Here is a 23,812-nt window from a genome sequence, read left to right as displayed (position 1 = left end):
TGTGCATGCACACACGTGTTCTCATGCATATGCACACATGTGTGCCATGCATACGTGTTCCCGTGCACACACACACATGTTCCTGTGCCTGCACACACGTGTTTCTGTGCATGCACACACATGCCTGTGCATCAACATACGTGTTCCCATGCATGTGCACACATGCATGCCCATGCATACATGTTCCCGTGCACACACACACGTTCCCGTGCCTGCACGCACGTGTTTCTGTGCATGCACACACATGCATGCCTGTGCATGCACACACATGTTCCCATGCATGTGCACACATGCATGCCCATGCATACATGTTCCCGTGCACGCACACGTGTCCCCGTGCACACACACGTGTTTGTGCACATGTTTCTGTGCACACACAAGTGCTCACGCATGCACACACGCATGCCTGTGCATGCACACACGTGTTCCCATGCATGTGCACACGGGTGCCCATGCATACGTGTTCCCGTGCACACACACATGTTCCCGTGCCTGCACACACGTGTTTCTGTGCATGCACACACACGCCTGTGCATGCACACACGTGTTCCCATGCATGTGCACACATGCATGCCCATGCATACGTGTTCCCATGCACGCACACGTGTCCCCGTGCACGCACACACGTGTTTGTGCACATGTTTCTGTGCACACACAAGTGCTCATGCATGCACACGCGCATGCCCATGCATGCACACGTGTCCCCATGCATGTGCACACATACATGCCCATGCATACGTGTTCCCGTGCACACACACACGTGTTCCCGTGCCTGCACACACGTGTTTCTGTGCATGCACACACATGCCTGTGCATGCACATACGTGTTCCCATGCATGTGCACACATGCATGCCCATGCATACGTGTTCCCGTGCACGCACACACGTGTTTCTGCACATGTTTCTGTGCACACACAAGTGCTCATGCATGCACACACGCATGCCTGTGCACACACACACGTGTTCCCATGCATGTGCACACACGCGTGCCCATGCATACGTGTTCCCGTGCACACACACATGTTCCCGTGCCTGCACACACGTGCTCATGCATGCACACACGCATGCCTGTGCATGCACACATGTGTTCCCATGCATGTGCACACACGCATGCCCATGCATACGTGTTCCCATGCACACATACGTGTTCCCATGCACACACACGTGTTCCTGTGCCTGCACACACGTGTTCCCGTGCCTAACGCCAAGTGCTCCCGGGCCGCTCCGGGCGCCCTCGCGGCTCTGCGGGAAGCGCTGCAGATCCCGCCGCCAGCGCCGGCCTCGGCGGCTCGCGCCGAATTAATAAATAATGCCAAAACATTTGTGTGTTTTGACAAGCCGCTGCCGAGCTCCCCCGGAGTGCAGGCAGGGAAGGGAGAGACCGCAGCCCTCCTCCTCCTCCTCCTCTTCCTCCGCCTCCGCAGCAGGATCGGGAGTTGCCAAGGAAACCGCTGGGGCGCTCCGGACTTGGGCGCCCTGGGATGCAGCGGCACCGGGAATCGCATCCGAAGCCGCTTCCCACCTTGCATGAGGTTCCTTTGCTCCCTGTTCCTTTTGGGGGCAAAACGCTGCCTTCCCGGTGCTGCCGTTTGCAGGGCGAACGGGGATAAATTGCTGCTTGAAAAACAGGGAAAAAACATCTGGAAGCTGGAAAACTTCACAACAACTAAGAGAGGAGGGTGTTAGTGTAAGGAGCAGCCAGGGAGAAGGGCTGGAGCAGGATGATTCCGACCAGGAGCAGCCCTAGGTCCTTCCTGCCCACGTGTCCCTGGAAACAGAACCGAGCGGGGCGAGCGGTGGGATTGGGACAGAAAAGAGGAATTAAAAAATGGGATTAAAAAGCTAAATTGGTAGCTAATTGGAAAAGGCCTCCCAGCATCAGCTAATGCCCAAAAAGGGGCTCAGCAGAGGAGGGGGACAAGGGGACCTCATGCAGGTGACACAAAGGCCGGCGAATCCCGGGATCCTTGTCACATCCATGTGTTTTGGGAGACCTTTCATGGCAGCAGTGACCTACATCGGAGCCTGCGCCGTGGACATAAATAAAGGATGTTTTCCCATCCATTATAGAGGAGCCAGGAGCCAGGCTCTCCGGGTGGGATCGGAGGTGACGGATGCCCGCAGGAATCCCGCCCTTGGAAGCCAAGCTGTTCCCTGCTTGGGCTCCCTGCACCTTCCTTAATCCCCACCTGCACCCTGGAAAAAAAGATGTGGCCAATTAGCCAATTAATGAGCCAATTAATGAGCCATTTGCGGAACTTCGGGAAGCCTGAGATGGTCCCTGGGCAGCTTTCCAGAAAGCGGGAGGGTGGCATCCGTGGAGCAGGAGCGTCTCCCATGGGATGTTGCTCCTTGCAGCTGTTTTTTGGATGGATCCAACAGGATTTCAGGTGGCTGGGACAGCCCTGGAGAGAAGAGGCTGAAGGATCAAGTTAGAGCCCAAGAAATCCGCGTTCTCCAGCGGAGCCGCCGAGTCCGGCTCTGCTTTTCCAGTGGGAATGGCAGGCAAGGAAGGAGGCCACCATGGATGGGAAACTGGGGGCTGCTGCTTTGGCCTTCCCAGCAGGAAGATCCCACTATTTCCATCTTGGGATGGATCCCAGGGGTCCTGGCTCCCCCAGCCCCTCTCCTCCACCTTCCAGGCTGGAATGTGGAGCCGGGAGCAGGGAAGCAGCATCTCCCGGCCTTTACCCTCCACTTAACACTAATCCCGGCCTCCCTGTAGCCCATTCATTGGATGGACTGTGGATTATTCCTAATGCCTTTTTTTCCCCCCTCTCAGAAAATGCAATTTTTATAAAGCTTTTGTACAAAATTCTTGTCTTGGGATGGAGCCACTGCATAACAGTGGCTGTCCCCATGGAAAGGAGAAGGTTGGGAATGGGTCATGGACCACATTCCCTCTTTTTGTGGGCTCGGCCCAAACCTGGAGGCCGTATAGGGGCTTCTTCTCTTCCTCCTCGGCTCATCCCTGCCTTCCCGCTCCGAAAATCCCAGCTTCCCAAGAAATACAACCCGCCGAAAGAAAGGTGGGAAAAACACCACCTCCCGCAACCCCAAGGAGCGGGAACGCCAACCCGGCCCTTGGGGAAGAGCCCGTGATCCCGACACCGATCCCTCCTTCCCAAATCCTGCTGCTCCAAGAGAGGAAAACGCTTCGGGACGCAGCATTCCCGGGGGAAACGCAGCCGTGGATGCCCCCCGTTGCCAAAGGGGGCTCATCCCACCGCAAAGGCTGCTCCTTTGCTCCCGCTTTCGCGGCGCTGCTGCTTTTTGAGGTCATTTTCTCCCTTCTCACCTGCTCGTCACCCCGGAGCTTTTATATTTTTTCCCCCTTTTTTAATCAATGCGTCGCCATGGAAACCAACCTTTAGGTGATGCACAAGAGCCTTCCGTCTCCCCAGCACCACGAGCGAGGGCGAAGGCAGACACAGAAACACACACGGCATCCAGGAGGGTTCTTCATTTGAAGGTTTTCCCCTTAATTGCAGGGAGTATTTAGGAAATGCTACTTTTCCCCCGCTATAAGATGAGAGATTTTAGGGGAAAAAAGGAAAAAACCACCGCAGAGTCACTCTCAGTGAAGGTTTCATGCAATAAATGCAACATCCGGATTTGCAGAGCTGGGAAAACGCAGTTATTGAATTGCACCGGAGAGGCAGAAACGCTGTTTTCACCTTACCTGCAATAACGTTTTGCAGCAGAATTTAAATAGGACTTAGGGAAACCCGGCCACGAAAGAAAATAAGGGATATCAGGCAACAACTTAAGACAGAAATTTTGACAATAAAGGGAGTTTTCTTAATAGAGGTCACGCTTCCATTTTACAACAGGAAGAGCATCGGCTGGAGCCACTGCAGAGGTTGGCGCTTGCTCTAGAGTCAGAGGAGAAATAATCAATACGAGGGCTCTGGAAATGTTTAATTGGAGAGGGCTTTATTTTCTGCATTAGAGAACTGGAACTATACAGCTTGCTTGCGTCGGAGGAAAGCTGGGCTTTTTTTTTTCTGGTTTTATTTTACTAAATGGAAGCGGTGGGACCGAAAAACAATGACTTACGGTGTCGAAAGCACAAGAGAGGAGCTCGAGGAAGGAGCCTTGTAGCGAGGACGGGGAAGCCACGACGCAGCCCGCGCGAGCGGCACGGAGCAACGGAGCGAGCGGCCGGAGCGGCTCCCGCTCTCCCTGCGCCGGGAATTCCGGGCCGTCGACCTCTTGTCCGGGCTCGGGAGCCAAAGGCATCTTCAAGTTTCGGAGTCCAAGCAACGGCCGAGGCGGAGAGAGCACCGCGCGGAGACAACCGCGCTCCGAGGGAAGCTACAGGCGGACACCGGTTGGGAAACTCACAGCCGATCTACGCGTGGCTTCGGAAAAATCATTTCGACAAACCAAAGAACCGGAGCAAACGCGGCTCCTCCGGAATAAATGGCATTGGAACAAACATGCAGAGGGCTGGGAGCTCGTTCCGTCCTAGCACCAGAGTTCACAGGCCGCCGGCGCCGGCGCCGCAATAAATACTCCGTAGCTCCAAGGGGGTGGATGTGGGAAGCACTCAAGTGGGACCCTTCGCATCGACAATTCCTCAGCTTGGAGGCAGTCAATATAACTCAAGCAGCTGTGGCATGCCCCCAAATTTGTGTTTTTTTTTTTTTTTTTACCATTCTGCTCATGAAAGATGCTACTGTCTTATTTGGATTGCGTTCTCACCCCTGGCTGACCATGCATCTCTGCAGGTGGAAAACATCGTGTCAGGTGCCACAGAAGATACCGAGATATGAAATGAGCTTTTTTTTAACTGGATATGAAGTTCATCGGGGGGAGTGCAGGGTTGGAGTCGGGTTTGGTTTTGTTTTTTTCCTCTCTTCCCCTCGCCCTTTCCTTTCTACGCGTCGCCAAGGCACTTCACTCTGTGCGGAGGATGATGTGGATCCCTGATTCCGTGAAAACTGGTCCGCTCATCTCGCCGGCCCTCAGCGCGAAGGAGGCGTCTTCGAACGGCTTCTGCATCTGACCTGCACGAAGCAGCAAGGAGAAAGCCCCATTAAAGCCAGCCGAGAGCAGGGGCTCTTTCTGAGCAAGCAAACCTCAAACGAAGGCAGTTTCCAGGCAAATAATTAAGTCGCCAATTAAGAATTTGCAGGAGGTGTTTGCTCCGAGGACGATCCGGCTCGTGCGGCCGGGATGGAGAGGAAGCCCCTGCTTGGGGGGATAATGAGGACTAAAGCCATCATGCAACGGGCTCCAAAAAGGACATTTTTGCCCAATTTGCAGTGGCAGAAGCTAGAGCAGAGAATCTACCAACCCCGCTTGAGGTCGGAGCCTTCAGCTTCCGGAATTGCGGCTTCCCGGCCCCTCCGGAGCATCCTGGATGCATCCCATGGAGCTAAGCAGCATCTCGGGAATTCCTATCGACTCCGGGATCAAAATCCATCCGTATCCATTTCTCATGCAAGGCAGTTTTGGTGCCACTAAATTCCTCTCTTTCGGGATTAGCTTCTGCTCGATATTTTCTCCTTCCAAAACACCTTGGGTTTTTATTACTGAAGTGACCTGTTAAGCAGGACTTTCCAGAGCTCCATTTCTCTCATCTCAGCATTTCAACTAAACGCCAGTGCCAGGCAGAACTGCGGCACAAAAACCCCTCCCCTTCGTTTTTGGGTTATTTTCTGCTCTTTTGCAGCCTCTTTGCCATGCCACAGGGGTCTTCCCCAAGCCACACATGGCTTATTTGAAGTTTTTTTTCCATGAAGACGAATGGAAACGTTCTAATAACTTCACCTCCAAAGCAAGCAGCGCTCCAAGCCCTAATAAATTACATTTTCAGCCCAAAAGAGGCAGAGATGGAGAATGACACTCACAGCTCTAGTGTCATCTAGTGGAGACTGGTCCCTGCAACATTCCCTTGTTTTTTGCTAAAACCAGGAGAAATCTCTTTGCCTCTGTCTCCAAAGCCCACAATAAACCCACGGTGTCTAATGAACCCCGAGCAGCAGTCGCAGCATCCTAAGATTAATGTTCCATCACGTAGGAATCCGTAAAATATTACGGCTCGGCACCAGCTGAAAGGAGACACCAGAGGAAGCAACTGCTGCTTGAACCAGAGCAAAATTAGACCCTGGAAAGGAGGAGGATTTGGGAATATTCCTGGGGCAACCAGGCAGGTTGGGGACCCAGGGGCTCTGCAGGTGGCAGAGGCAAAAACAGCCACTTTCTACACTTAAGTCTGTAGCATCGAGCCAATTTGGGCCTTATTTATTCCAGAAATATCCCACAAAATCAATCCGGAGCCGTGCTGCAATTCCCAATGGTGCGGATGGTCCAACATCCCAGGGTGTTCTCTCCAAAAGCAGCTTTTCTCACTCTCTCCATATAAAATATGAATATGCCCCCTTGCTATTAAGATTTGGGGCTGTTTTTAAACACTGTAGCTGCTCATCTGACATCACTGCTTGATATATTGCTCCTTGTGAGAAATTAAGCTATTCCCAAAAGGATTTTTGATGCAGCATAACCCAAGTTTCTCCCTCTCCCTTTCCCATCTCCAAGGTTTTCCTTCCACGCTAGCAAATCTCATTAACGAGGGAGCATCCACGAGCTTTCTGGTACCAATCCCTCACTGCACTGATCAATAACCCTGTAAGAAACTCTCTCACCAGCAACATTATTTCAGGGAGCTGTAAATTGCTCCTGGTTCTACAACTTGTTAATGGCTTTCAGATTTAAGATTAGAACGCCCAATCATTTATCTGGCGAGCCGTTAGCCAGACTTACCCACTGCTTTCTCTTTCATGGTTTATTACAGTGGATTTCCATTCGGTGTAGCTGGAAATTCCTTTTCCAGAGGGAAAAGCCCATTTCAGGAAGGGCACTTGCACACTCTTCGTTTACAATATTAGGGTTGCATTCTTAATTGGTTTAATTTCTACAAACACGGCGGGATGCCCATTTTCATGCTCATTCTCCCCACGGCAGAGTGCAACATTCCTCCCGCCGGGAATACCAGCTCCGTAATCCTGATCCCAAACTTACCTCTTCCAAAAGCACCTAGATCCCCTCCTGCTTTTGCCGAGCTGCAGTCGCTGAACTGGGAAGCAAGGGATTCAAAGTCCTCTTCTCCCGATTTTATCTTCTGGATGTAGCCTGTGGATACAAGAGATAATTCAGTCCTTGTGCCATACAAGCCACTCCTATTTAAGCTTCTAAAAATGAAAATAAAGATTAAAAAATGATGTTAAAAGGCTACGAGTACCCCTTAAAGCATGGAAATTCACTGTATTGAAACACAGGAGTTTCTGACTGCAGAAGGGTTCACCTTGGTAAACGCCCAAGCATGAAGAATCCCAAACAAATTAATTATGGATGGAGACAACTTATTTGGAAAGGTCAGGGAAGAAACAGGCAGAGTTTAAGCTCTAAGCCGAGCTGCTCTGGACCTTTTTTGGCACCACGGGAGCAGCTCCGGATAAATCCTGAATCCGCTCATGGAGAAAAACCAGGAGATAACTCGTCATTTCCCAATCAAAGGGCGCTTTGATGCAAGGATCTGATCCTGGTTTGCTGCAAGTTTCAAGGGATGAAAGTTGTGATGAAGTCGGGTGCAAGTTCCAAGACCAAGTGATGATCCTGGTTGGATGATATCCGATTCCCCCTGGAGCAGAGGATGAGCCCGGGCTGAAGGCGCCACGTGCAGAAAATACAGGATTCAACTCAAAAATCCCAGCGATGCTTCCCAAAACGGAAGAGTGTTTGATGCAAATTATGAACAAATAAGCAGTTCCCAGCTGGATTTAATGCTACAAACCTCTACATACCTGTGGAATCCTCGAGAGACAAGAAAATACCTCTTAATGAGGGAATTTGGGTAAAATTAACCTGCAAATTAAATCTATGATTTTATGGCATGATTGCAAAGTGCCCTGTGCTTTCCAAATCACTATAGAAGCCCAAATAGTTGAAATGACTTTTCTGAGTTTTTTTCCTAGTTGCAGCCAAGCTGAAAGGCCCAAACTCACCTATGATCAATTGATCAAAAACGATCAATTTTGCTCATCACTGTGAAGATGTCAAGACAAGCAGCAGCAGCACGTGGAGGCACAAGCTACCCATTTTTAGATGATTTTTCTTTCAATTTAATTCTTGCATGACCAAAACTAAATGATTTTAAGTCTTCAGACTGGTCTTCTGCCCTAAAACCCCTTTTCCCCCTCCTAGTCCATCCTATCTTTTTAAAGCAGCTCCAATTGACCCAAATCTTTGCAATTCAGCACAGAGTTCATAGGTGGGTTGTATCTTCACCCGAACGGGACTGTTGTACAAACAACACCAGGAAAAAACTCTTAAAAAGGGAAAGGAAGAATTGTATCTGCCCCTAGAATTGCTTTTTTAACAGGAGTTCTGAATATAACTCAAAAAGTTCAAAGTTAACTTAACTCCTGAAGTATTTAAGCTGTTTTAAGCGAAACCAGCAGCAGCAATATTGACACTTTTCTCACTTATCCTACTTATTGTGCACAGGTGGAGAAGGCCAGAAGACCACAGAAAATTCAGAAGTTCTATATTTTTTTTAAAAAGGACAAAGTTTATCTTGAATAAAATGTGTATCTGCCTAGGAAACTGTTCCTAGCAATCACATGTTTTAGAACAGGAGCAGATACTCTTCATCCGATTAAACTAAGCTGCTTGAGCATCAACAGTCTATTTGCTGACAAAACAGAGTTTATCCCTAAAATATGGATTTGCAGCACAGTAAGTGCAGATCTAATTACACAGAGCTACCAGCCCCTAGCTAGTACCTGTCACATTGGTGCATGTCACATCCAGGAGCGTCAGGAATTGATGTTAAAGCACCAAATCACCCAAATTAAGGATCAAACCGTTCACCTTCATGTCCCAAATCGCCTGCACTAGTCACAGCAACAGGTTCCTCGTGGAGCGAGCCGGTCGATAATGCACTGAAATGGAATTTGGTTATTAAAAGTTTCTATTTTTATGGCAGTGCCCAGTCTGGCAGCAAAATTTGCTGGTCAGCGACAGGAATATTTTTATGGGTAAAATTAGGACTGAGATAATATGGGTAAAATTAGGATTGAGGTAATTGCTGCAAGTCACCTACCCAAGAACAAGAGATTTGCTCCTGAACTTCAGCTCTGTGCAGGGGGATTAACAAGCCCTTTTCCCCAATGTTTCCAATAATTTGGAACAAATTACTCGGTGCGGATACTGTCTAGGTTTTAATAAAGCACCTGCAAAAATTTGCAGGCGTGAAAGAGAAATGGGAGATTAATATAAAAATAATAAGATGAAGAACGGCAATTGGGCTGTGCTGAAGCGGGGAACATCAGGGAAATTTTGGGATGAGTTTTGGTCTGATGAAGTGACTCTGTGGCAGGAAATTTGGGATATGAGGGAAATGGGTGAGGGGAGGCTGGAAGGCCTGATGCTGCTGGAAGAGAGGATTGGAACCTTAAGTGTGAGCTGGATGATCAAATATTAAAGAAAAAGAGTTAAATGACAGCAAGTGGAGTCATTTACAAAAACTAGGATTTCTTTTATACGCCCAGAGCTCCACTGGAAGGTGGAAGACCCCAGTGAGCAATGAAAAACAGCCCCAAAATCAACCTTTCAAGTGAGAAATGCAGCAGAGAGAAGAGTAATGGTGAATATCACATTATAGGGCACTGCCAAGAGCTAATCTGGAATATTGTGCACCACGAAGACCCAGCGCTCAAGGAAGATTAATAGGAGCTGAAGTAAGTGCAAAGAAGAGCAGAAGCGGCGGAAGGGATGACCTACATTGCTGGAAACTAAAAGCCTGGTTGGTTTAATTGATGAAAAAGGCTAGGAAAGAGCAGGGCTCTTTGTAAATCCACTGGAGGGCAAGAGCAGAAAGGAAAGTGGCTTAAATTAAGCAATATTGTGCACAAAACCACCTCGAGATGCTCCGATCTCCTCCCCTGCTGCTGGGGAAAGCCAAGCACAGCACCTACAACTGGCAGATATTAACAATTAGCCTAAATTCATTAACAATTAGCTTAAATTTATTAACAATTAGCTTAAATTTATTAACAATCAGCCTAAGCTCATCTTCAGGACAGCCCTTCCTCCCGTGGAAACAAAACTACCAACTCCCTGAGCAAATATAACGCTTTACCTGTTTAAAATATATATATATATGTGTGGGTATATATTATATATATGCCTAAGAATGAACAGCAGAGTGTGATCCTGAAGGGAATAAGCCAAACAGAGCTGATCTCCTGCCCTTCCAGAAATTGGGTTTATCAAGGACAAGTGGGGATATTCACGGAAAGATTTTGCCTTTTTTAAAAAGCAAAAAGCCTTTAAAAAGGCTCAGAAAGACCAAAAGGAGAAATAAAGCCACGATAACAAAAGTGGCAACAAAAATAAATCCTTAAAGGAGGCCTTTGTGGAGAGCACAAGCAGGGCATTTCTATGATGTGAGCTCTAATGACAAGTTTCTGCTCCTCAGACACTACAGCAAAATGACTAATTCCGAAATTTAACGGATAATGAGAGGGCTCTGAAGCTGTCAATTTAAATTGCACATTTTGGGGCTGAAGGAAAGGAAGAAAGAGTTTAATTTGCACCTGGAGATGAGCGAGGACAGATTAAAACAGTTCCCTCCGCAGCCCCGCAGCAGCAAAGACCTCTGGCACCCAAGAAAAGCACCCAAACAGGCTCAAAAGGATGACATTTTGCTAAATAATGTTACTGAGGCTGAAATGTTCCAAGTTGCCTGAGAAAACTTCCCCTTCCGAAATCCTAATGATTCCCAGTCTCGCAGGGGCAGGTTGGCAGTGCCCAACATTCCCGTTTTAGCCCTGGGAATTCCGTATGACCATTCCCTCCATTGCATTAGCACAAAAAAAAAAGGAAAAAAAAACCCTATCTCCTGCTTTACTGCCTTCAGATGCACTTATCTGACTCAAATTGGGCCTTTTCTCAGGGAATGGCCTCTTTTTACCAATTAACTCGATTTCTCTCCCAAAAAACCTGCACCCCACCTGCTGGTCACTGCCCAAGTGCTCCCAGGTCCTCAGCAAAGACATTTTCCCTCCAATTTGGGGGAAAAAATGGGGAAATCTTGGGGAAAAGGCTCCAGGCAACGGCCAGTTGTGCCCTTGGTGTCCTCTGCCCTTCATGGCTGAGGCCACAGTAATAAATATAAATAAAAACAGTAATAAAACAGCTCTACATGAGCACCACGGGTGCTCCCCGATCCAGGCGGGAAGGACATTGCTGCCCCTTCAAGGACACGGCCCTGATTTCTGCAACTAATCAACTGGACTCCCTTGGAAATGATCTCCAGCCCCTAATTCCATAGGGAATTCCTTAACAAGCTCCAACACGGCGGGAAAAGCTGAGCAGATGGAGTCATTTGTGCAGCCCTGGGCAGGAGGCCTGTAAAGCAACAGGGTTTCAAGCAGAGGCTGAGCAGAATTTACACCCACGGCCATTAGGGCAAAGAGTCAAAAGGCATGTCAAAAAAAGCAAAAAAAAAGTGTTTAAAGAACATTTGTTTTAGCTTTAAAGAATTAACTTTATTTTAACATAAAAATACACATTTACAAACGAAATACAAACAAACCTCTGGAATAACATTACAAAAAAACACAACGGGGAGGGGGACAAGACACCTCTCCTTATGGTATTTAATCACAGCCAAGTCACACAGCAAAATTGTCCCCCCAAATGGCTGGGCTGGATGAAAGTCCACGTTTAAACCTCAAAATCCCCCAAATTTTGCTCCGGGGAGCCCGGAAGCGTTGGGCTGTGGGTTTTAAAGGGAGTTTTCCCTGCTTTTGAGCACCCCTCTCTGCTCCGTGCTGGGGTTACTTGCCGTTTATAAGCTCCAGGGCCTCGTCCTTGCTCCGCGTGATCCGTTCCTGCCGCCAGGACGAGGGGCGCCGGGACTGGTTGTGCTTCACCAGGAGGTGGGAGCACCGCACGCGCGCCGGCTCCCCGGGGCCGTTGCGGCCGCCGCCGCCGCTCGGGCGCTCCCACTGGCTGGCGTTGGTGATGTGGTTGAAATAATACACCCGGCCTGCGGAGGGGGGGGAAAAAAAACACCCGGAATCACCAACAGCTCCCAGGAAAACACCCGGAATCGGCGCCGCGACGGGTCCCGGGTTCCGCCAGGCCGCGTGTGGATGAACCCCGTGGATGCGGAGATGGGGAAATTGGGGGTTTGGACCCAAATTCAAGGTATTTTTGCAGCCAGGAAGCGGTTCTGCCCGGCAGCCCTTCCCGTTTGGCCGGGAAATTCCCACGGATCGGGGGGAATCTGACCCTGGGAGCTAGCGCGTCTGGCAGGAAAATGAAGCCAGGGCCCTCAAAACCCCTTAAATCCACCCAAATTTAGCGCCTCCCCACAGAGAGGCCCCCTCAAAGAGCCAGGCTGGGCCCTCAAAACCCCTCAAATCCACCCAAATTTAGCACCTAACCCCTCCCCACAGCAAGGCCCCCTCAAAGAGCCAGGCTGGACTCTCAAAAACCCTCAAATCCACCCAAAATCCAGTGCCCTCCCCCAAGAGCCAGGCTGGGCCCTCAAAACCCCTCAAATCCACCCAAATTTAGCGCCTCCCCACAGCAAGGCCCCCTCAAAGAGCCAGGCTGGGCCCTCAAAACCCCTCAAATTCACCCAAAATCCAGTACCCTCCGCCAAGAGCCAGGCTGGGCCCTCAAAACCCCTCAAATTCACCCAAAATCCAGTGACATCCCCCCAACCCCAGCCAGTGCCCCTCAAAGAATCAGGCTGAGCCCTCAAAACCCCTCAAATCCACCCAAAATCCAGTGCCCTCCGTCAAGAGCCAGGCTGGGCCCTCAAAACCCCTCAAATTCACCCAAAATCCAGTGACATCCCCCCAACCCCAGCCAGTGCCCCTCAAAGAATCAGGCTGAGCCCTCAAAACCCCTCAAATCCACCCAAAATCCAGTGCCCTCCGTCAAGAGCCAGGCTGGGCCCTCAAAACCCCTCAAATTCACCCAAAATCCAGTGACATCCCCCCAACCCCAGCCAGTGCCCCTCAAAGAATCAGGCTGAGCCCTCAAAACCCCTCAAATCCACCCAAAATCCAGTGCCCTCCCCCAAGAGCCAGACTGGGCCCTCAAAACCCCTCAAATTCACCCAAAATCCAGTGACATCCCCCCGCCTCCAGCCAGGGCCCCTCACAGAATCAGGCTGAGCCCTCAAAACCCCTCAAAGCCACCCAAAATCCAGTGCCCCCCCCAAGAGCAAGCCCGAGTCCTCAAAACCCCTCAAATCCACCCAAAATCCAGCAACACCCTCCCTGCCACAGCCAGGCCTCCTCAAAGAGCCAGGCTGGACTCTCAAAAACCCTCAAATCCACCCAAAATTCAGTGCTCCCCACCAAGAGCCAAGCTAGGTCCTCAAAACACCTCAAATTCCCCCAAAATCCAGTGCCCTTCCCCAAGAGCAAGCCCAAGATCTCAAAACCCCTCAAATTCACCCCAAAACCAGTGACACCCCCCTGCAACAGCCAGGCCTCTTCAAAAAGCCAAGCTGAGTCCTCAAAACCCCTCAAATTCCCTCAAAATCCAGTGCCCCCCACCAAAAGCCAGGCTGGGCCCTCAAAACCCCTCAAATCCACCCAAATTTCAGTGACGCCCCCAGCCAGGGCCCCTCAAAGAACAAGGTTTGACTCTCAAAACCCCTCAAATCCCCCCAAAACCCAGTGTCCTTCCCCCTCCTCAAGAGCCAGGCTGGGCCCTCAAAACCCCTCAAATCCACCCAAAATCCAGTGTCTCCCTCCCCCCCAGCCAGGCTCCCCCAAGAGCCAGGCTGGACTCTCAAAACCCCTGAAATCCCCCCAAAATCCAGTGTCGCCCCCGCCCCCATCCAAAAGCCAGGCTGGACCCTCAAAATCTCTCAAATCGCCCCCAAAACCCCCAAATCGCCCCCAAACCCCTCAAATCCCCCCGAAGCCCCCAAAATCCCCCTCAGAACCCGCCCAACCGCCCCAAATCCCCTCAAATCGCCCCAAATCCCCTCCAATCCCCCGCCCGTACCGGAGCTCCGGCTCATCCGCTTCTCCCAGCCCGCGGGCAGCTTCTCCTCCTCCGCCATCTTCCCTCTCCCACACCCGCCTCACCCGGCCCGGCCCCCCATTGGCGCCGCGGAAGGGGCGCTCCGCCCCCGCCCCGCCCCTATTGGCCTAGGGCGACGCCAGGTCCCGCCCCCCGGCGCCAGCTCGCGGCGCCATTGGCCCAAGCACGCGCCACTCCCGCCCTCATGACGCTACAGCGTTGAGCCCGGAAGCGATTGCGATCCCGTAAGGGGGGGGCACGTGACAAGAGGCCGGACGGCGGCCGCCGAAGCTCAAAACAGGCCAGAACGCGCCCGCCCTCCCCTGACCCGCCCCCTTTGGAGTCACCGCAGATCCAAGGACAAAATTTATTGGAAATTAGGGAAAAAAAAAAACTCCCGGGGGCTGCGGAGCCACCACGGGGCACACGGGGTCCCGTGCGACCAGGGCTCCCGGCTCTCTGGCCGCACAAAGGGGAATAAAGTGAAGGAGCATCGTTTGGGGAAGCGGGAACAGGTTGGGAATGTGGCTGGGAACGGGGCTGGGAATGGGGCTGGGATCGGCGCTGCGGCTACTGGTAGTAGAGCTCCAGGTTCATCCCGTCGTGGATCTCATCTGTGCCAGGAGTTAAGGAAGGTCTCGGGCATAGAAGGGCCCTCCCTCCGCGCCGCTTTTGGGCTCATTTCGGAATATTTCGGTTTAGCCGAACGGCACCAAAGGAAGCGCCCGGAGCGGAGCCTCCGAACCGAGGCCGCCGCTGGGAAGCGGAGCTCGGCGAGTGCTCGGGCTGCCGTTTTCCATGCTGGAAGCGCCGGAGGCCGCAGCGCTCGCTTCCCTGGGGAGATTCCCGGGGGAATTGCAGCGGGATGGCAAGGATACAGTCTCCCAGCGTGACGTGGTCCTTGAAGATGGTGTACCTGGGGGACAGAGCGGAGTGAGGCGCGCTCCGGGGACCGGAACCGCGTCCCGGTGTCCCCCAGCGCTCCCAGGGACCGGAGCTGCGTCCCGGTGTCCCCTGGGGACGGGAGCTGCATCCCGGTGTCCCCTGGGGATGGGAGCCGCATCCCGGGTTGTCCCCGGGGGATGGGAGCCGCATCCCGGTGTCCCCTGGGGATGGGAGCTGCATCCCGGTGTTCCCTGGGAACGCAGCCGCATCCCGGTGTCCTGCAACGTTCCCAGGGACCGGAGCTGCGTCCCGGTGTCCCCTGGGGATGGGAGCTGCATCCCAGCGTTCCCTGGGAATGCAGCCGCATCCCGGTGTTCCCTGGGAATGGGAGCTGCTTCCTGGTGTCCCTTGGGGATGGAGCCGCATCCCGGTGTTCCCTGGGAATGGGAGCTGCTTCCTGGTGTCCCTTGGGGATGGAGCCGCATCCCGGTGTTCCCTGGGAATGGGAGCTGCATCCTGGTGTCCCTTGGGGACGGAGCCGCATCCCAGTGTCCCCTGGGGACAGGAGCCACATCCCGGCATCCCCTGAGGATGGTAGCTGCGTCCCGGTGTCCCCTGGGAATGGGAGCTGCATCCCGGTGTTCCCTGGGAATGCAGCTGCATCCCAGTGTCCCCCAGTGCTCCCAGGGACTGGAGCTGCGTCCCGGTGTCCCCTGGGAATGGAGCCTCATCCCGGTGTCCCGGTGTTCCCTGGGACCAGAGCCGCGTCCCGGTGTTCCTCAGCACTCCCCAGGGATGGATCCACATCCCGGTGTCTGCCAGTGTTCCCGGGGACCAGCTCCACATCCCAGCACTCCGGTTGCCTCCCCGGACACTGGGAAACCGGCTCCACATCCCAGTGCTCCCCAGACGCTGGATGCATATCCCGGTGCCCGCGGGGCTCCCGGGAACCGGCTCCATATCCTGGTATCCGCGGGGCTCCCGGGAACCGGCTCCCCGTCCCGGTGCCCGCGGGGCTCCCGGGAACCGGCTCCGCATCCCGGTGCCCGCGGGGCTCCCGGGAACCGGCTCCGCATCCCGGTGCCCGCGGGGCTCCCGGGAACCGGCTCCGCATCCCGGTGCCCGCGGGGCTCCCGGGAACCGGCTCCCCGTCCCGGTGCCCGCGGGGCTCCCGGGAACCGGCTCCATATCCCGGTGCCCGCGGGGCTCTCGGGAACCGGCTCCGCGTCCCGGTGCCCGCGGGGCTCCCGGGAACCGGCTCCATATCCCGGTGCCCGCGGGGCTCCCGGGAACCGGCTCCTCATCCCGGTGCCCGCGGGGCTCCCGGGAACCGGCTCCATATCCCGGTGCCCGCGGGGCTCCCGGGAACCGGCTCCGCATCCCGGTGCCCGCGGGGCTCCCGGGAACCGGCTCCGCATCCCGGTGCCCGCGGGGCTCCCGGGAACCGGCTCCGCATCCCGGTGCCCACGGGGCTCCCGGGAACCGGCTCCTCATCCCGATGCCCGCGGGGCTCCCGGGAACCGGCTCCGCGTCCCGGTGCCCGCGGGGCTCCCGGGAACCGGCTCCGCGTCCCGGTGCCCGCGGGGCTCCCGGGAACCGGCTCCATATCCCGGCGCCCGCGGGGCTCCCGGGAACCGGCTCCATATCCCGGTATCCACGGGGCTCCCGGGAACCGGCTCCCCGTCCCGGTGCCCGCGGGGCTCCCGGGAACCGGCTCCGCGTCCCGGTATCCGCGGGGCTCCCGGGGACCGGCTCCGCGTCCCGGTGCCCGCGGGGCTCCCGGGAACCGGCTCCGCGTCCCGGTGCCCGCGGGGCTCCCGGGAACCGGCTCCGCGTCCCGGTGCCCGCGGGGCTCCCGGGAACCGGCTCCGCGTCCCGGTGCCCGCGGGGCTCCCGGGAACCGGCTCCGCGTCCCGGTGCCCGCGGGGCTCCCGGGAACCGGCTCCGCGTCCCGGTGCCCGCGGGGCTCCCGGGAACCCTCTCCGCATCCCGGCGCTCCGGTACTCACCACTTCTTGAGCACGATCTTGTCCCAGCGGGTCCCGGTCTGCGCCGCTATCAGCTTCTTCAGGTCGCGGATGGAATCCTCGGTGCTGGCGGCGCCGTTAAGGAAACCGGGGCCGGTGCAACCCCCCCTCTCCCGGTGTTCCCCCCCGCCGCCGCTTCCCGGTGTCGCCTTCCCGGTGTTCCCCCCTTCCCGGTGTCCCCGTTCCCCGTACCGGGATACTTGCATTTCACCCGCACCTTCTTGCCCAGACGGTCGTTGCAGACGACTTCGATCATGGTTCCTGCGGGGGGGGGGAACGGCCGTTAGCGGGAACCCCGCGGGGGGCGCGGAGGCACCGGGAATGCGGCGGGGGGAACCGGGGAACGCGGAACTGGAAGGGGGGGACGGGGGGACCCGGCGCCGTCACCCACCGAGCCCGGACGCGCCGCTTCACCGACTGCCTCCCGGAAGCGGAAGTCGCGCGACTACCGGCTGCGCGGTGGCGGAAGCGGGGCTGAGCGCGCGGCGCGACTCGCTGCTCCTGGAGGACTCGGCGCTGCTGCCGCTGCGGGGCCGGAACCGGGGCCGGAACCGGGGCCGAACCGGAACCGGGGGCAGCGGGCGGTGCCGGCGCTCTGGAGGGACGTGGAGCGGAGCCCGGAGCGGGGCGGGTGGAGCCGGCGGGGGGCGGAACCGGGTTTCCTCCGGGGGAATTGGACCGGACCGGGGTCAGAACCGGCACCGCACCGGGGAGGGGGAACCGGAACCACACGGAGGGGACGGAGTCGGGGTCAGAACCCGCAGCGCCCTTTGCGGGGGGACCGGAACCAGACGGAGGGGACCGGACCGGGTCAGAACCGGGATCGGAACCAGACGGAACCGGGCCGGGTCAGAACCGGCACCGCTCCGGCGGGCCGAACCAGGCCGAGCCGCTCCAGACCTGGAAGTCCGGTTAATTCCCAGCTCCGATTACTCAACATTCCCAGATCCTCCTAGTTGTTCCCGAAAGCCGAATATTCCATTTGCGGAAATGCAGGATCCCCCTCTGTGACACAAAAACCTCCCTGGATTTCATGGGAATTCTGCGACGTCGCTGGTTGGGTCTGAGGAGTTACGAAGGATGGTTTTTTAATAGATTTTTATAGGCAAATACTGTATTTATTAAATAAAAACACTTTGGACCGCTAGCCTTGCTCCAAATCTTTGTTAAAATAAAAAATTCCAGGGATGCAGACGCGGCACACATGGGATAAAAGCGCCCGGGGAAATTGCATCCGATTGCGCACGGACCCTGGGATGCGGGATTCCCTCGGGAAGACCTTGGGTTTTGTCTTCCCTCCCATTTCAGCCAAATTATTCCCATGTTGAAGGCGACACTTGGAATTACAAAGAGCGGGATCAAAAACACAAGTCGCTGATTCCCAACATCCCTGTTTCCCCCTCCAGATTCCCCCATGCCCTTCAATTCCTAATCCAGAGGGACAGGCAGCGACTCGGCCATTCCTGCTTATTTTTCCCTCTGGAGCAGGTGGAGGATGCGGAGAGGGAAAACCGGAGCCTCGCACAGGGAAGAGGTGGCTGGATTCCTCCCGTCTCAGCCTAACTATTCCCGTGTTGAAGACAACACATGGAATTACAAAGAGCTGGATCAGAATCACAAGTCACGGATCTCCTGACATCCCCCCTTTCCGCCTCCAGAGATTCCCCCATGCCCTTCAATTCCTAATCCAGAGGGACAGGCAGCGACCCGGCCATTCCTGCTTATTTTTCCCTCCGGAGCAGGTGGAGAGGGAAAACCGGAGCCTCCCGCAGGGAAGCGGCGCCGGATCCCTCCCGTCTCGGCCAAACTATTCCCGTGTTGAAGGTGACACATGGAATTACAAAGAGTGGGATCAAAAACACGAGTTGCTGATCCCCAACATCCCTGTTTCCCCCTCCAGAGATTCCCCCATGCCCTTCAATTCCTACTCCAGAGGGACAGGCAGCGACCCGGCCATTCCTGCTTATTTTTCCCTCCGGAGCAGGTGGAGAGGGAAAACCGGAGCCTCCCGCAGGGAAGCGGCGCCGGACTCGCCGCCTCTTCCCGGCCCCATTCCCAAACACGGCCGTTGTTCCGCCCGTCCTCGCAGGTTGTGCAATGGGCTCCCGAATTTGCCCGCGTGGCGCTGACCCCCGCTGACGAAACCCATCCCGGTCTTTGCGCCCTGGCCTCGTTCCGCGTCGGCCTCCCGATGTGCAAACAGCCTCCGTGCGGCCCCGGGGCGGATAAACAGCGGGAAATGCCCCGGCTTTGCCCTGGACAGCATCCCAAGGCTGCCGGCTTAATAACTCCGGATACGGCTTTACCGCAGGTCTAAAGGTTTACGCTGGAGCAATTATCATTATTAAAACTTCGGTGTTATCTGTCCTAGCACTCTCTGGACGCGGAGAGCGAAGGCAAATCAGCAAAAGTAAAAATTAAAAACGCAGCGAAAAAAGCACCCAGTCAATCAAAGCGCGCTTTGATGCAGCAGGAATCTAAATGTTCTCCCTCAATGTTTGCAGTGGGACGTTTGCAAGCCCGATAGCGCAGTGTACGGAACAGAGTAATTTCATATCTGTCGATCCCAACTTGCCCGTTTCCCCTCGTCTCTGCAGAGCTCATAATTACTAAACACGCAGGAGCAGGAAGGAGCAATTACAAGTTCCGCGTGCCGCAAAGGGGGCTTTGCATGGCACCAAGTTTGGGAATCCGGGCACTGCAAGTACAAACTTTAATATCGTGTGACTTTGGGCAATGCTAATTGTGTTTCTGCCCCTGTTTTCACACTTTTGTTGGAGTGTTTTATTCTGGATGGCTTTTGGAGGCCTGTTCTAGTGTCTTATTGCTTCTCCTTTCCAGCCTAAGTGGTTTATTGGAACGTTTATCTTCATTTCACCTTTTGCCAGCATTATCCTTTAGCGTAAATGGTTCTTCTTCCAACCTTGGCTTACTGCTGGCTATAAGCATGTCATGAAATCAAAGCAGAGTTTTGGGTTTTAACACTGAAAAAAATAGGAAAAAGAAATAAAAAACACTAAAACCTGGGTGTCTTGCAGTGAAACCAGTGCATAAAGTAGGTCTCAAAGTCGCCCTGGAGTTGAGAGAAGTTAAAATTCCCAACTACCAAAGTTTCCATCATGCAAAAAACTTGGGGAGTTTTGTGGAACTTGTGGGTTACCAGTTAGTGCAGGAAACTCCACTTAATTAGGAAGTGGAGTGCAAACCATCACACATAAGTTTGTCATTAATGCAGAAATGTTATCAGTTCTGAATCCGTTTTACTTCTTTATGCAACTGTGTCTGTCTGGAGGTTGGTTTTGCCTTCAGCGGTTGCAGAGCAGCAGATTTTCCAAGCAGAAGAACATTCCCTGTTTTCCAGAGTGGTATTTTTACCCCTTTTGTATTGAGGGAACAGGTTCAGAAACTGGGAATTTGCCCTTTGTCCTCCAAAATGTTGCTAATGAAAAGGGTGTTCAGTTTGGCCAGACAAGAACTTTCAGCCAGGTGAATTATTGGAGGTTGACATGATCCAAAACAGTGATCTGAGGGGAAAAGCCAATGGGATACAGCCTAAAAATTGCCAGTTAAATTTTAACCATCGGGGTGAGCACTTCTGGAGACATTGCACGTTTCCTATTGCAGATATTCCAGCAAACAAGCTTCCACTTCCCTGCTTCGCATCCCAGAGCTGAGCGCAACCGTCCCCATCTCTCCCAGCCGGTTTTCCAGGATGGATGAAGAGCATCTTCACGATGAGCTGCGTGTTTTTAAAGGTAAATTCCTGCCGGGATCACCCTTAGAGCCACTTGCAAATAATCTGAGGGTAGATCCAAGGTCTAAACCCCCTGAAAGCACCAGCTAGGGACAGGGAAGGGTCCTTCCTTTTAGAAGGGGTTAGTAGATAACCAGTAGGGCTTAAAAACACATTATATTTCCAAATATGTGGTGTAAATTTGTAATTTCTTTGGGGGAATCTTGGGCTTTTTGGTTTGCTTGTGCAGCAAACTGCAGATTGCCCTGTAGCAAGGCCACATCGGTGCTAACACGGTGCAAGTTTGTGACGGTCCCCTTGCTCTGCAGATGGTTTGGAACAGTATGATCAAATTCTTGGTGTCCATAGCAAACAACGAACCACTGCAGGTTATTTATTAACCCTCCTATAGATGGAATCAGAGAAGGAAGGAGACTCAAACGAATCCAGTTTTCAGAGGGAATATTTTCACTGTTTTCCTGTTTGTTTCAAAAGACAGGAACTTTTTCCAGCTGAAGCTGAGGTCCTTTTTCACCGTGTACTTGCTCCTGGCACTCTTCTTCCTGCTGATCATCGTCCTGTTTGCTGTATCAATCTCCAAAGGTACCGGGACCTCTCTTAGGGTTGCTAATTAATTACCTTGTGCGAATTAATTAGACTGGTAGGACCAAGAGATGCATGAGGCCTAAGCACACACGTCCATACGTCCCTGTTGGGCCTTGAAACCCATATGGCAATGGCCCAAACTGGGCAGAACTCACCAAGGTGAGGAATAAAAACCTGGATGGTGCCATGGCTCCAATCCAGGCACTGGATCCCGGGATCACTTTGCTGGAAAGGGGCATCCCCAGCAGGTTGAACAAGCTGGAGCAGAACATTTCTCAGGTCTGCATGGCTCAATGCACGGGTTGCACAAGCACAAGCAGAGCAAACCATAACCCAGCGTCTTTCTCTTAACAGTTTCAGCCGTTTCTTCTCAACTCCACAAGGTGCATAAGGAGCAGAAAACAAATCATTCCAGCACAGATTACCTATGTAAGTGCTTAATGCTACCCCAGACCGCAAAGGACTTCTGCTTCTCCCAAGCTTCCCCACTTTCTACCATCTCCAGCAGTTGTCCATGCAAATTTCCTGCTCAGCATTCCCTTTGCCGAGGGTTGTGCATGGATGCACCACCTTGCAGACATCCTGACCAAGAGATATTTAGTATTTAGAGTGATCATCTCCTCCGATTCCCATGCGGCACAAGGAATCCTGGCTTCACCTGCGCTTGTTTTGGGGTCAACTCTGTCTTTTCCTCCTTCCTTTTGCCACTGTTTCATTCCCATGGCCCCACAGTGCAGCACAAGGGATCCTGGCTTCACCTGTGCTTGTTTTGGGGTCCAACTTCGACAGATTTCCCTCCTTCCTTTTCCCAGTGTTTCCCTGCGGTCCCGGATCCCGGGAGTGGGAATACTTCAACAAAAAGTGCTACTACTTCTCCCTGGGTAGAACAACCTGGCACAAGGCGAAGGCTTCATGCGAAGAGATGCACTCGCACCTGGTTGTCGTCGACAGCTACGCCGAGCAGGTAAAGAAGGGCTCAGACCTGCCGTCCCCAGCAGTGTCCGTGCCCTGTTGTCCTGCCCGGTGGCCGGAGCAGCGCGGCCGGTGCTGTTATCCTCGGCATCAGCCAGCAGAGAGCAGGCACAACTCGCTGCGCGCGCGGCCGTCCCGCGTCCCCGTCCGGCGCGGGATGCTCGGACACATCGCTGATCCCGCTGTGATCCGAGTCCTGGTGCTTTCCCTCCTGATCTGTCTCCCCGCTGCAGAATTTTGTCATGTTCAGGACAAGGAACGAGCGGTTCTGGATTGGCCTCACCGATGAGAACTCCGAAGGGGAATGGGAATGGATCGACGGGAGCGACTACAAAACTGCATTCACGTGAGTGCCCGACCCTGGGACCTTCACCCCCACGTGCTTCCCCAGCAGCTCCTTTGCAGCCTGCGTTGCCCTGCAAGGGAAGCAGCTTGGGACAGGTCTAATGTGGCATCAGTAGCACAAACTGGCACCTAAAGCCATCTAAAATTAGATTATTTCAGCTAGCACTGCAGAGAAAGTAGTACCATGGGGCCAGGCTCTGGGTTGTCACCCCCATTCCCTGTGTTCCCTTCTCCCTACAGGTTCTGGAAGGAGGGAGAGCCCAATAACGACAGCAACAACGAGCACTGCGCCCACCTCTGGGGCCTCGGCCAGTGGAACGATGTCTACTGCACCTACGAGTGCTACTACATCTGCGAGAAGCCCGTGTCCACCTAATTTATGCTTTCCAAGTGTCCCTTTTGTGCTGGTCCTTCTCAGTTCCCAGTGGCAACTGCAGTAGGATGGAGTTGAGCTTTAACGGTCCTCAGCAGCATCGCAGGAGCCCTGGTTGTCTGCAAGGAGCTTGGCTTAATAAAGGACAATTATCGATCTGGAGCAGTGGTAAAAACAGCCTCTGTTTCTCAGTAAAAAAAAAATCTATATAACTATCCTTTTATTTATTTTATTTTTCGGTTGGGATTTCTCATTATAAAATTGCCCAGCACATCAAGGGTGACGGGCAAAGGTGCAGCAAGGGCTGGGGAAGGGCTGGTCACCCGCTCACCTCTGCGCTAAGAGCCCTTAACAGCAGCCAGTCCTTGCGCCGTGTTCCCATCCGTCTCCAAGCCGTTTGCAAGGAAATTTCCCCACGCAGGCCCGTTGTATCACAGCATTCCCAGCACCCAAAAGAGAGTTGTTACATCCGCAATAAAAGCCGGGCTCTTTAGCTGGTGACATGAGCCCGGCTCACCCTGAGCCTTGGTGCCGAAGCTCCCAGCTCATCCCTGACGTACGGAGATGCCCGGAGCTCCCCTTTCCCCAGCACCGCGGGTGACCGGCCGCGGGGTCCCTGTCACCATCCGCCGCTGCCTGGCTCTGCTGGCACTTGGGTGCCCCTGCTCAGAGCGATGCCAAGGGCGTTTCGGGCTCTTCCGTGGCTCCGTGGGAGCCGTGACGGGAGCGGGAGAGCCCTGACAGACTGCGGGGTGCCCCTGCCCGTGGGCAGCCCCAGCAGCTGCCGCCTTTCCCCCCATTTCAC

The 23,812-nt window shown here is 54.0% G+C and overlaps 3 protein-coding genes across 3 annotated transcripts; 1 reads left to right on the top strand and 2 right to left on the bottom strand.

Annotated features, from left to right (window-relative positions):
• Positions 1 to 4,708: 4,708 nt before the first annotated feature.
• PIN1 (peptidylprolyl cis/trans isomerase, NIMA-interacting 1) lies at positions 4,709 to 14,147 on the bottom strand. Its single transcript, XM_088535140.1, has 4 exons — positions 14,050 to 14,147; positions 11,861 to 12,064; positions 7,030 to 7,140; positions 4,709 to 5,012 (listed from the first exon to the last, which is right to left on the bottom strand). Exons 1-4 carry the CDS (start codon positions 14,105 to 14,107, stop codon positions 4,903 to 4,905), a joined length of 483 nt encoding a protein of 160 aa, XP_088391266.1. The 5' UTR covers positions 14,108 to 14,147; the 3' UTR covers positions 4,709 to 4,902.
• Positions 14,148 to 14,608: 461 nt separating this feature from the next.
• UBL5 (ubiquitin like 5) lies at positions 14,609 to 17,277 on the bottom strand. Its single transcript, XM_088535127.1, has 4 exons — positions 17,179 to 17,277; positions 16,961 to 17,044; positions 14,946 to 14,983; positions 14,609 to 14,681 (listed from the first exon to the last, which is right to left on the bottom strand). Exons 1-4 carry the CDS (start codon positions 17,232 to 17,234, stop codon positions 14,638 to 14,640), a joined length of 222 nt encoding a protein of 73 aa, XP_088391253.1. The 5' UTR covers positions 17,235 to 17,277; the 3' UTR covers positions 14,609 to 14,637.
• A 3,407-nt stretch (positions 17,278 to 20,684) lies between these two features.
• Positions 20,685 to 23,029, top strand: LOC148592369 (hepatic lectin-like). Its single transcript, XM_088535134.1, has 6 exons — positions 20,685 to 20,733; positions 21,207 to 21,314; positions 21,672 to 21,746; positions 22,130 to 22,281; positions 22,523 to 22,635; positions 22,875 to 23,029. Exons 1-6 carry the CDS (start codon positions 20,691 to 20,693, stop codon positions 23,008 to 23,010), a joined length of 627 nt encoding a protein of 208 aa, XP_088391260.1. The 5' UTR covers positions 20,685 to 20,690; the 3' UTR covers positions 23,011 to 23,029.
• Positions 23,030 to 23,812: the final 783 nt, after the last annotated feature.

The sequence above is a fragment of the Tinamus guttatus genome, unplaced genomic scaffold (genome assembly GCF_059628265.1).
Source record: "Tinamus guttatus ecotype Peru unplaced genomic scaffold, ASM5962826v1 Tinamus_guttatus_pri_ptg000617l, whole genome shotgun sequence".
NCBI classification, from domain to species: Eukaryota; Metazoa; Chordata; class Aves; order Tinamiformes; family Tinamidae; genus Tinamus; species Tinamus guttatus.
This window is presented reverse-complemented; position numbering and strand designations above follow the sequence as displayed.